Source organism: Citrus sinensis, chromosome 9 (assembly GCF_022201045.2).
Source record: "Citrus sinensis cultivar Valencia sweet orange chromosome 9, DVS_A1.0, whole genome shotgun sequence".
Lineage (NCBI taxonomy): Eukaryota > Viridiplantae > Streptophyta > Magnoliopsida > Sapindales > Rutaceae > Citrus > Citrus sinensis.
Genome location: NC_068564.1, coordinates 1,045,190 through 1,059,259, shown reverse-complemented (window position 1 = coordinate 1,059,259; position 14,070 = coordinate 1,045,190). Strand labels below are relative to the sequence as shown.

The 14,070-nt window shown below is 31.3% G+C and overlaps 1 protein-coding gene across 1 annotated transcript; it reads left to right on the top strand.

Annotated features, from left to right (window-relative positions):
* Window positions 1–6,236: 6,236 nt before the first annotated feature.
* Window positions 6,237–13,232, top strand: LOC102626259 (cyclic nucleotide-gated ion channel 1-like). The gene is made up of 8 exons (XM_025092238.2): window positions 6,237–6,306; window positions 7,910–8,477; window positions 8,599–8,685; window positions 9,552–9,755; window positions 10,132–10,415; window positions 11,316–11,427; window positions 11,600–11,833; window positions 12,636–13,232. Coding segments are annotated over exons 1-8 (1,980 nt in total). The 5' UTR covers window positions 6,237–6,304; the 3' UTR covers window positions 13,125–13,232.
* Window positions 13,233–14,070: the final 838 nt, after the last annotated feature.

The window sequence follows — 14,070 nt, the reverse complement described above, 5'->3', positions numbered from 1 at the left end:
AAGTTTGCAGCAAAACTGATAGTATTTATGATCTTGCAAAAGTCAATCTTGTCTGGTTATCAACACTGCAATTATAGCTTTTGTGCACCTCAGTTAGCCTTAAATTGTGAAAGTTTCAGCCAAACCAACAATTTCTAACCTACATCTCATGGTTATAAAAGCTAACTAGCATCTGCTTCACTGCATTATGCTTCAAAAACAATCATACTAAATGTCACAATTCTGGTATATAAAAGTTCAGCCGTCTACACCATTGAAGTTGAGCATTTGACTGCATCTCTATGGGTACTATTAAGGGATGGCAATAATCAGTTATGATACGAATAATTGACATCCATAATCCGATATATCCGTCCGCACCCATGTCTAATTTTAGAGGTTTGATATGGATATGGATTTTTGTTTATATGGATATTGATATGCATAGATATTCGAGGAAAAAAATCTACTTAACACTATAACGAAACGGGTCCAGCTATGTTGCAAGATATCATAATTATATGGATATTGATATGCATAGATACTTCTTTTATTATAGCGTTGTCATGCTGATGGTATGCAAGATATCATAAATAAAGGGGATCGTAGGAAACGAAATGAAATAAGTTTAAAGAATTTGAAAGAAACTGATTATTCTCTTATTCAACAACCCGGTGTGCAGTTACATTTTACACGAGGTCCATGTAATTATATTTGTCATTAAGAATGAGCATTTGCCAAAAGAAGAGACACATGTCATGACAATGAGTGATTGACAAGTGACAAAATTGATAGCCACCCACCGAATATGTCATAACACAAACTTCTAAAATTGCTACAGGAAATGAAATATAATGATGCATGATGCCCATCCAAGTTGTTTACTTGTATTGTCCAACTGTAAATGAGTACAGACATGCTACCATCAATCGTTGTTATTAGACTAGTCACCCACCACCTCGCAAATCGCAAATAGCATTAGCAAGTCCTCAGTAATTCTTACTGCCTGAAACAACATGGCTGGAGCAGGGATTTTTCTATCAAAGCGTGTCCAGGAACTGGTCCTCAATGGTGAAGAACCGCCAGCATCATATATTTGTAGAGATGGTGATTCAATTCAAGAGGTTTCTGCTCCATTATCTCCGGTTCCGATCATTGACCTCAGTCTGCTCTCATCTTCAACACTATGCGCCAAGCAAGAAGAAGAACTGCATAAATTAAGATCATTGACCTCAGTTACTCCTTCATTACCATATAATAAGGAGTGGCTATTTATTTAAAATATGAAGTGGAAAATTGAATTAATTTATTTGAAATAGAAATGGTCACAAGAAAATTTTGAATTAATTTCTTGAAACAGGATCCTACAAATGAAGTGTTTTAATTTCGTAATTTATTATTATTGTTGTTTTTTTTAAATATTAAATATTAAAAAGAAAAAAAGAAAAAATTGGTTTGTCTTTATGATGCGTTTACTTTTTGGATTGGAGTGGGAATCCTGGGATTAGGAGTGTGGAGTGGGAGTGAGAGTATGATGTTTATTTAGACTAAATGAAAGTATGGTTTGTCAATCAGAATCTCAATTATTTGTTTACTTTGTCTTGGAATGGGAGTAAATTGTTTTAAATTATAAATTTATCCTTATGTAAAGAATTATAATTTGTAATTAAAAATTAATAAAAAATATATTTGGAAAATAAAATAAATATTTTATTATATTTATAAATTAATAATATTCTTAATTATGTAAACATAATTTTTATTAATTTTAATTTAAATTATGTGAATAAAAATTATTAATAATAGCAACACAAATGAAACATTATTATTGATAATATAGTACAAAATTAATATTGTCTTAGAATAAAATATTTATTATTATTAATTAAATAATTAATATTTATTAAAATTAATGTTTGATATTATTAATTTAAATATAATATTTTTTATTTTTATTTTATTAAATTTAATAAAATAAATATGTTATAATTATTATTTTTAATAAATATGATATTATTTATTTTATTAAATATTATTTATTTATTTTAATTATGAGGGTAAAAAGGTAAGAAGGGGGAGTGGATTCCCACTCCCACCTCCCCGGCTCCCCCCATGGGAGTGGGAATCCCACTCCCCACTCCAAAATTAGGTGGGACCCACAGAGTAGGAATCTCACTTCCCCCTTAAAATGGTAAGTAAACACTGAAGCGGAAGGAATCCACACTTCACATTCCTACTCCAAAAAATAAACACTACCTTAGTTTCTAGCGGACATCAGATTCATCATAATAAGCGTACCCTTGTCCATGTATAAATTGCATTTGCCTCTGAATTCTTCAATAATTGAAAAGGATGGGTGCTCGTGGGACACTCTCATTTATGATACAACTTAGGAATAAGAACTTAATGACGCAACCATCACCAACACCATCACCAACAGCCTCTTTGTTGGAGGTACTCGGATGGCTATTATTGCCACTTAAAAGATAACATAAATTTTGTAGATTGCCAGCTATGGCCGAGCTTTTAAATTTTTTTTTTTTAGAGAAGAAGAAAAATAGCCATTTAAAAGATAACATAAATTTTCTAGATAGCTAGTTATGTTTGAGTTTTCAAATTTTTTTGAGAAAAAAAGGTACTTATGTCTTTGAGTTTTAGAAAAATGATCACACAAATTCTCAAATTTTTAATAAGATAAATGAAGACCTCTTTTTATTATAATATCTTTTAATTCTATAACTAAACAAATTGACTGTAATATTTTATAATAAAAAATATAATTGAAATGACCCGTCTCGAATCTCCAGGACGAGTCTATCTAATCTCACCAACCGAATTAATAATAATCTAATATCTAGAATTCTACCAAAAATTTGGCAGAATCTCTTATATAATTATGACATTCCCAAACTTGCAATTTATAAAATTTAACACTCTTAAAAAATGATACAATATTCAATCAACCTCTACAACCAACTTCTTCAATCAAATACCAATATCCTTCAAACATATAATATCAAGAATACAATAATTTATCTTTAATCACAAATAAGTAATAAATTATACAATTCAAAATATCCCAACAAAACATCTATGATTCCTAACATCATCACATGACCATAATTTTAAATTTAACTATCGTTGTTGGGTCGACTGATGTACCTGCATATCTATTGTGGGGGGAGGGGGAATATAATAAAAAAAAGATGAGTATAAAATTCAGTGAGCTCAGTTGAGTATATTATGAAAAAAATAAATTTACTTAAAATAATCTAATATTTCCCAAATCAATTTCATCAAAATATCATAAGAACTTAAATAAACTTATTTAATTTAAATCATGTTTTGATATAATAATAATGCATAATACGACATGAAATCAAGTAAAACATGATACTTATAATAGCAAACACCAAATACTGAATCTATCACCAAACAAGTACTCAAGGGAATAATCTCATCATATCCGGACCTCGACGGATCGGCAATCAGGGAACCATCATGGCCCGAAGCTACATGGATAGACGGGGAAGTACTATCTCATATCTCATCATATTTGTACATGCATAATCTTGTCCCCAAAAGATAAGGCTCCCAATAACACGGTCCGAAGCTTCTATGTGTACTCAGAGGGGCCCCAAAGACATTGGGGATATCATATGTATCTTAATATCAGTGTCTCTGTAATCATCATACTGCATGCATATGCCCCTAAAAGGCAAAAAGGCCCAAACACAGAGCCCAAAACCTCTATGTGTGTTCAAACGGGCCCCAAAGACATCTCATCTCATCTGTATCATTGTATTTAGAGGGAAAATATACTGTCTAATGATTTTAAAAACAACATCTTATACACATATACATAAACATAAAATGATACTTAAATCTCATTTCTTTTTCATGTAACATACTTTAAATCTACTTTATTCTCTTTAAAACAATTTCTATGCATTTACTCAAAAATGATAATAAGATCATTAATCAAACTCATTTTTTATAATAATAAATATCAGCATGTAGACAAAAATCCATTTTCCAGAAAGTTATTAAATTCGAGTATTAAATACTTGTTTATCAAACATGTTGCACTGTATCGTAAAATCATAACATATTCTGAAAATATATATTGTATATTCCACTCACAGTGACGATGTTCGAGCTCGGTATCGTCAACGTCTGTGGGTTGATTCTCGTTCATTGATCCTCCTAATAAAAGGAAATAACATAATCATTTTTTGTAAATATGAAATACAATTAATTTTACGCAATAAATCTCGAAACGAATATCTACCCGTAATAAACTATTCCCATATGCATAAAATTACCAAAATACCCCTTGCATGCCAAAATTACCAAAATATCCCCAATATCAATATTTACCAAATTATCCTCGTAATCCTAAATTACCAAGCTGACGTCAATTCAGATCACAAAAATAACCACAATGTTAGAAATTGCGAAATTACCCTTACAGTGTAAAATTATCAAAATGTCCTTAACAACATAAATTACTAAATTACCCCTGTAATCTCAAATTACCTAACTGCCCTAGTCCAAAATTACTAAACTATCCACCAATTTTGGAAATCACAAAATTATCCCCCACCGTTTTGTGAAATTACCGAACTACTCCTGGCAGTTAACGGTGACCGGACTTCGGTCGACGGCGACGAGAGGATCAGATCTGATAGTTCTTATCTCAGTGAGTCCAATGGTGCTGGCGGTGACCACCCACGAGCGCCGACGGTGGTAGATCAAGCTTCCCTAGTCGCGAGCTTTCCGGTGGTCGATCCACGAACTTGTGCTTACACTTTTCGCAATATATATTAATAAATATGTAACATTTAACAACCATCCCCCATAATATCGGAAAAAAATTGAGTTGCATCAACTTCACTGTAAAAATTCGTAATGAGTTTGCTAAATTTAAAATTAATGCCAAAGGAGAAAAATAAAATGATACACTTAATTAGAAAATTTAAAGCGCATATATTACAATAACATTAAAATAAATGAAATAATATATACATTTAAAAATTATTTTTATATTTACAATCTATTAGATATATTTTATTATATTAAAGCAAATTTTTAATAATAAATAGAAACATAGAGTTGAATATTATGTACAATTTTAACATTATTAATTAAGAGATTTTTGTTAATTTTAAAATCTATTTAACTCAAATATTTATTTAAAATCTTTGTAATAAATCCAAATATATTATTAAATTTAATAATTTTAAATGTAAAAAATAATTTAATATTACTACTCTACTAGATATATTTTATTATTTTATATTATTTTTGTATTAATTAAAAATTCTAAAAGTCAATTTTTTAGTTATTATATTCAAAGTGTATTATGATTAAAAAAGGATAAGTCTATATAATCGGTTTTCAAAATTTTAAGAGTGTAAGTGTCGATTTTTCTTTTTTTTTTTATAATTCTTTTCTTGCAAAAAATATATTCACGTTTTTTTAACTTCTCATTAATGCATTTTCATTGCCAGGGTTTCTGCGTTTTCAATAAAAAAATCTAGTGAAGAAACTGGAAAATGTTGGAGGAAACGCTAATGCATTATACGTACAACCTAATAAACAAGTTGTTGGAGCGTACGGCTATAGCAATCTGTTTATGGTCATCTGTGCTTGTGTATAGTGTATACTATTAGTAAATCTATTTTGTAATGAACCCAAATAATCAAATTGTCCCGAGGTACTTACGGTCCATGGATCTAATAATTTTTGCTTCTTTTTATTTATTTATTTATTGCATATCATAACCTGTCAGTCTCATATTATTGTCCAACAAGATTACCTTTTTGAAAAATTTCACATAAATTGGACACGGGTGATTATGTTATCCTTTCATTTTTTTAACGAATATAATTTTCACTGTCATTTTGTGTTTTGGACAGCTGGAATGACAGTGATCTGACTAAAAAAAGTAATGATACTGCCACAAACTCTTGTACAAACTTATTTTGTACAAACTGATGTGGCATGATAAGATTGGTTGAATTAAATATCACTTGGCCCACATGATTTGTTTTTATTAATTTATATTTTCATTCAACCAATAAATTAATGTCACGTCAGTTTGTACAAAATAAGTTTATACAAGAGTTTGTGGCTGTATCATTACTCGACTAAAAAATATGTTATCTAGACGACGAACAACCAAGTCAAAGTCTTTTAAGTATACAGTCCAACTCCTTTTAAATAGCAATTGAATTCTGCACTTTAAGCAATAAGTTACTCGGCCAAATTTGCAGAAATATTTCAAAGTTTAATTCTTCACTTGGATTTTTCATTGCTGATCATGTAAGTTAGTTATTATTATTATTATTATTTTTTCACCACGGTAACTCTTGTGCTTACACTTTTCGCGGAGCTAGTTCTATTTTCTTAATGTTCTAATTTTCAATGAATGTATTTGGACAAAGCCACGAACTTGTCTTTCAGAGGACTTAAATTGTATTAATGTTGCTGATATATTCCTTATCTCAATTTTAATAATAGATGATTGATTGATTCAATCTTCTTCTTGTCCATAATTAAAATAACTACTTTCTACTTCCTAAACGAATCTCTAATCTGTCGAAATGACTTTATACACATTTGTAGAAATCAATATCTTGATTATTTGCTTGTCAGGTATATATAAGTTATACCATCTATTAGTTTTTTTAATTGGCATGTTTGATATTTTTCAACCAAAATTCCCCTTGATTGGGAAAATAAACCATTTCCTGCTCATGTTTTTTAATCCTACTCCAAAATTCTCATCTTATTTGGTGAAAATTTTCTTTTTGGGATTTATACGTGCAACCTAATCTAGAAGTTGTTGGAATGTGCTTGTGTATTATTTTAATAAATCTATTTTGCAATAAACCCAAATAGTCAAATTCTTAATTCTCCCGTGCTATATATATGGTCTGTGGATATATTAATTTTGCTTCTTTTAATTAATTAATTTATCTTTTGCATATCATAACCTCTCAGATTACTGTCTAACAAGATTTCCTTTAAGTTTGAAAATTTTCACATAAATTGGACGCGGGTGATTATGGTGTCCTTTCATTTTCTGACGAATTTATTTTCACTGTCAATTTGTAGTTTGGCTATCTGGAATGACAGTGGCCTGACAGAAAAATATTTTATCTGGACAAAGCCATGAACTAGTCTTTTAAAGGACTTAACTTGTATTAATATTGCTGATAAATTCCTTATAAATCAAAAGAGCAAACAAAGTTCTTATAAAAAATGCAAGGATAGGAGACAGTGATTTATTTATCTATTTTTTGATGTTATCTCAATTTTAATAATAGATGATTGATTGATTCAATCTTCTTCTTGTCCATAATTAAGATAAGTACTTTCTACTTCCTAAAAAAATCACTAATCTGTCGAAATAAGTTTATACACATTTGCAGAAATCAATATCTTGGGATTGTTGCTTGTTAATTATATGTAAGTTATACCATTTGTATGTTTTTTTAATCTGCTCAGCATGTTTGATATTTTTCAACCGAAATCCCCCTTGATTGGGAAAGTAAACAATTTCCTGCTCATATTTTGAAATCCTTCTCCAAAATTCTCATTTTATTTGGTGAAAATTTTCTTGATGTTGATAAACTTATGTTAACTGTCAACTAATGTTAAATTAAGTCAATTTGTTTTTCAACTATCAGATTTGGTAATTTTCCCCTTTTTCCAGTGTATGCAAATCCACGACAACCACCCTACGCCTCCTTCCCTTATTTTTCAAGGAAGTATGTGATTTTTTAAACTGGGTTTTGATTGCTGGCAACTGTAATATGTTGGACTTCCGTAATTGGCTTGTTTGTACTGTACAGATATATATGTATTTAAAAAAAAGGAAAAAAATATGACAAAACCTTAACTTGCGTTTCGATCATATCAGGTCTCAGGATCCAGAAGCAGGTTCAAAAGATGAACAATATTCTAAAGTGCATGGTACTGGAACGATGTCGGCCGATAAAAAACAAACTACATGCTTAGGTTGCTTTAAAAATCTTCTAGTTATTATACTTCTTTGCGTTAAAAATCTTCTAGGTATTATACTTCTTTGTGTTGCGCTATTATGCTTTATAATATTTGGTGGGACAATAATGCTAGTGCTTTATTACCTGTTGATTACAATGATTGTGTTATATCATAAAACTGGTAAAGCGATAGCGAGAGCAATACGCAGGATTAAAAAAATCAAGGATAAAGAATATATTGATCGTCTAATGAATGTGACTGCAATGATCCTTGATGTGACTGCAATCATCCTTGATCCTTTATTCTTCTACATTCTGGTGCTGGATGATGAAAAGAAATGCATTCACTGGGACAAAACCTTGGGGATTACAGCTACCGTCATCCGTTCCGTCCTCGATTTCCTTAAGCTGGGCCATTTTATCTCTCACTCTAAGCTGCATATGGAAAAGGGGAACCAAAGAGAAAAATTTAAGGCCATTTTCAAGGTGTAATTTACTTTCGCTAACTAGATGTTTCTTCAACTTCCATAATTTATATAAATATAGTCTCCGTTATCTTCTTTGCTCCCTACGAAGTATTTGCTTTTTTTTTTTTTTGCCTTAAAAGGGAGAAGGAGAAGTACCTGAAGATCCAATGGGACGAATGCGGAAGCTCTTCCTCATTGACTGTTTGGCCATCCTTCCCATCCCCCAGGTAAAGGCACTATCTAATTTACAATTACGTAAATTCTGTTTATTGACATATTATGTAGTTCAATCCTTCCCATCCCCCATGTGCATATCGTAATAGTCTCCGTGATTCCTGTCATATGTACATCACAAAGTGGTTTTGATTGTGAAAAAGATAGATCTTCATACGATTCATGTCAAGGATAATGATTTCAATGTCATTTTTCCCTTTACTAGGATTAAAGTTGTATTTAGACATATAACCCTAAATGTTTTGCATGGATATTAGGGGTGGCAATTTTCGTTAGTGAGTAGTGTTAAATTTCAGCTATAGGAATTCGATACTTTATTAATCTTGTCAATAATTTCAAACACCAACTCCACCTGTCTATTAATAATTATGTCACATGCTTAATATGCTTTGAAAGTATATTTTTAAATTTGACTTGTTTACAAGTTTTTAATATATTTGTTTAATTAAGATATTTATAGTACTGCCTCTCAAATTCAAATCAATTCTAGTCTTAATATAACTAGATAATTTTGAAATATATACAAATAGAAAGTAGTTCAATTGTATCCAAAATCTAGTCGTACAACCATTATTAATCAAATAGTTAATTATGTCATAATTAAATAGGCTCACGTGACAGGAACTTAAAACCTGAAGAAGTGAACAGAACACAAAATATTTGTGTTCCTTTTCACCAACGCGAACAAACTATTATTTTCATGCCATTGGAATCAGTTTCGCAGGTCATTTCAAAATTTGTCACCCCAGCTATACCATCGTTTTGCACAAAAATAAATAATCAATTTTGTTCATATTCAATATCCTTCAAAATATTTATTTCCATTATTCCATACCAACTAATAGGACAAACCGTCCAGGTTTTGGTGATTTTTTTGGTGATTTTTGGAATAAGAGGCCCAGGATTTTCAACGGCAATGACCTTCTTTGTTTTACAATATTCGCTAAGGGTTATTCGAACGTACTTTCTCTTCACACATGCTACACGGGTTTCAGGGATACTTGCCGATGCTACATGGGCCATTTTTGCCTTCTATCTTCTTCTTTATCTGCAAAGCGGTCATGTAAGTTCAAAGTATCATCATTTTACCGAAATAGTTTTTGGGAAATTACAATTTTTTCACCATATAGATCGCCAAATTAAAGGCCAAAAACATTACAAAATTTTCAAATTTACATTTTTATACAAGAAGTTTCCAAAAACACCATTTTTATATTATATTTTTTGGAATCAGAAAAGCATGAACTACGATATTCACTATTTTGTAATTTAGAAAAGCATATTCTAATAAAACTAGAATTTTAGCAACGCCCAGTTATTACACATATATACGCAGAGTCAGTTAGCTTTTTTTAATGTAAATTTTAGATATTGGAATTGTCGATGTATGATTTTCCCTCTACTCTGCAAATTAATTTTTCTGATAAGCTATCTTTCAGATGTTTGGAGCCTTATGGTACTATTATGCCATAGAAAAAGCGACTGAATGCTGGAGGGAAGCCTGCAAAAATCATACCGGATGCAGCGGTCATAGTTATTTTTCCTGTAATAAAAGTTCCAGAGACTACAATTTTCTAAATGATTTTTGCCGTATAAGTACAGGAAGTACTACCAGCTATAGTTTTGGAATATATAATGATGCTCTTCAGTCTGGTATTGTGGGGGAGACAGATTTTCCTAAGAAATTGATACGTTGTCTACGATGGGGCTTGCAAAATCTCAGGTTTGCTGTTTTTTATATGGCTTGGATAATGATTACTGTGCATGTGATCAGGTCCGTTACAGGTTCTCTAAGTCTGGTGCAGGTTTATTTTGTAGTTCTTTTCGCATCCATGTATTCTTTTTTTTTCCCCCAATTCTCTTTTATTCTTTTCTTTGTATCTTCATTCATATTGTAAGTGCTAAATTTTATTAAAACCCACTAATTAGCCAATGCAGACCAAGACATTTTATTGAAAGGGGCTACATCAAATAATACCAATAATATACATAACATAAGGGATTAATTAAGTTTATATGATAAAATTAAGTAATTTCATATTTTTTATTAAATTAAGATGACATGTGAAAGTAAAAGAGGGATATTGTTATTATTTTTAAAAGGTTTAACAAGGAGAGTAAAAAATACTGTTTAATTTTTTTATAAATTCAGAATAATTGAGGGGTACGTTTTTAGGGGTTTATTTCAAACGAACTCTTTTATTCAACTCAAATATTTAAAAAATCATTGGGGGTTTAACTAATATTTTCTGCTAAGGTCTCGAATGAAATTTCAGAGGGGTTATATGAAACATTTCTTTTCTATTGGCTGGTCATTAGGTAAGTTCGATCTTGTTTATTCTCATAAAAAGAGTACGAATGTCGGGGCCACGCACATTATTTAAATACGCAATTATGGGCTTTAGTTACCCTACATTATTATGTAAGTTTCATAATTTTTTGATAACTATTTAATGAAAATCTAATGGTTGTGGGAATAACATGATTTTATTATCTTATATTTCCATAACTATTGGATTTTCATCAAACCGCTGTGAAAAAATTATGCAACTTATATAATAATGTAAGGTAACAAGCTCACGCAAGTATGTAATACTTATGAACTGAATTGAACTTTTTGCAGTGCATTTGGTCAGAACCTCGAAACAAGTAACGATGTCGGGGAAAACATCTTTGCAATTTGCATGACCAACTACGGCGTAGTTCTGTTTGTCTTTTTAATTGGAAGGATGCAGGTCACATACATTTTTCTGTTTCTTCTCGATTTCTCAATTAACTTTCTTCACGGGCTCTTAATTAACTTTGATCCTTTTAACTCATGAAACACGATATATATAGGTTTTAATTAGATTTGAAAACACACAAGTTAATTATTTAGGTCAAATTAATTAATGGCTAGATGTACAGACTGAAATTGCAAGGTCACAGAAGATAAACCAGAAGTGGCAGGTGATAAGGCAGTCGAAACACTATGCGGATATCTCCCGTGATCAAAATGTCCGAGGGCAGTTCAAGAAAGCCAAGCGTGAAAAATTGACAAACAAACACGTTGATGTTCGCATAGATAGTTTTATAAGCGATCTCTCCCTCGACGCTGAAAAAGAAGTAAAACGCCATATGGGCCGAAAACTGCTCAGAAAAGTGAGTTTCTATTTCTCTGGATAATAATAATCCTTAGCTACGTACCTGCCTCTTATTAATTAGTTATTCATCAGAAGATGTCGAAGGGGGAAGTTTGTTAGAATTTTTTTGTGTTGACGTCTTATAGCAACATCTAGAATGATTCTTCATTGTATGTCCTTGATTGTTAGAAAATTAATGGCAAATGAATTAGTAAATATGAACCATATAGGAGCAACAATACATATAATGACACAATTTTTGAATGCTGTGAAGAGGGCACCGAATACGAAAGCATTTTTATCTTATTATCATTTGCTTCTTAGTAAATGATAATTAAGGAAAAGAGTAATGACAGAGAGTACTGATCTGGTCCAAGATTTTGAATCTTATTAAAGTTTGAGAAAATTATTAAGTTATAAGATCTAATAAAACACCATTACACTCTTAAACATAAGTTTTCACAAGTACGCAGTAGATGGTGAGATAATGTGTAATTAATAGTGTAATTAAGTAATGATGCTTCTTGATGAGCCATCATCAAATGGGTGATTTTGACAAAAGTTATAGAATTTATGTATTTCAGTATTCTATAACTTTATAATCGTTGTATAAATTTGTATTGACTCTGATGCTCATATATCAAGGTAGAAGAATTACTTAATGTATTTCAATATTCTATAACTTTATAATCGTTGTATGTATTTGTACTGACTCTGATTCTCATATATCAAGGTAGAAGAATTACTTAATGCATTTCAATATTCTATAACTTTATACTCGTTGTATGTATTTGTACTGACTCTGATTCTCATATATCAAGGTAGAAGAATTTCAAAATTGGGATGAGTTCTCTTTGGACTATCTGTTTGGTTGTCTGAAGCCAGTCGTCTTTAGTGAAAGGACTGTAATTATTCAGGAGGGAGATCCAATTAATGTGATGACCTTTGTGTTGCAAGGCAAGACGTGGGCCTACTCCAAGAAATTGTCAATCACTATACAGAGACATCAGGACCATTGCGATGTTCGCCGAAAAGAACTCATAGACTGGGCTAAGAATGAAAACTCGTACCAGCAGCTCCCTATCTCAGACAGAACCGTTCGAGCACTTACCGACGTTGAAGCCTTTACTCTTAAGGCTGATGACGTGAAATGTGCATTACTTTTCCGTCCTGTTTCCAAAGAGGCAGCAGCTCTCATACAATTAGTCTGGCGTTTCAAGAAGCACAAGCGTGCTAACGACAAGAATGCAAAGCCAAGATCATGCCTGGACTGCTGTTTCAGGACACCGGACGAAGGTGAACTGCATTAGATTAACTATTTGGGATTGGACTTGAAGTATTTATTACACTACTATATTTGTTATTTATGTTTGGTGTTTCTGTTTAGGTATCAGAAATAAACTACTTCTGTTGAGTGACATAGTAGAATATAATTATCTGGTACATGGTTTTCGATGAAAATAGTGTAAATAGCAATAGAACAACCCACAGATCACAGTCCAGGGAATGAACAGATGCACAATTCCAGTCAAGTGAATAATCACAGGATATTTTCATCCGCTTTTAATAAATATAAAAATGAAAACTACGCAGAGAATATTCTTAAACACAAGTACTATGACTGTGATTATCAATATTAAGCAATCAACCTCGTACAATCATCGACCAGTGACAAACTATTCATGCCAGTAACATGACCATCTTATTAATTTCAGTTCACTGCAAAGTGAAAAAAAAATTAATCACATCCTCTTCGGCTAAAATTGAAGTTTATTCCAAGTTCCCTTAAAGACACTTGAAATTTGAAAATATGAAAAAGGGAACTGCAAGACAATACTTGTATCATGATAATAGTTTTTTTTCTCCAAATGGAACAGCATTTCTTCATTTTCTAAAACTAATGTTGATCAAGATTTCAGGAAGACAATAACATGAAATCGAGTAGAGGTGCACAAAAATGATGAAGATATATTTCAGCTTCATCGATTGTCTCGAATAAAAACATCAATGCTGTGTTAAACAATTAACTCAGAAATAGATTGCTTGCCTTAAAGGTGTGCCCAAATTATAAACTTCAGTTTCGACTATTGACCTTGGTTAGTGAAGCGATAAACTAATCCGTGGCATTTCACATACCCAACAATCTTGTAAGAATTGGTTGAACTCTCAAATCCCATTCCACAACATGGAAAACTCCCTGATATTGCCAATGGCGGTGATAGGATTCATTTAAAGGGTTCCCCTTGTTGCCACTTA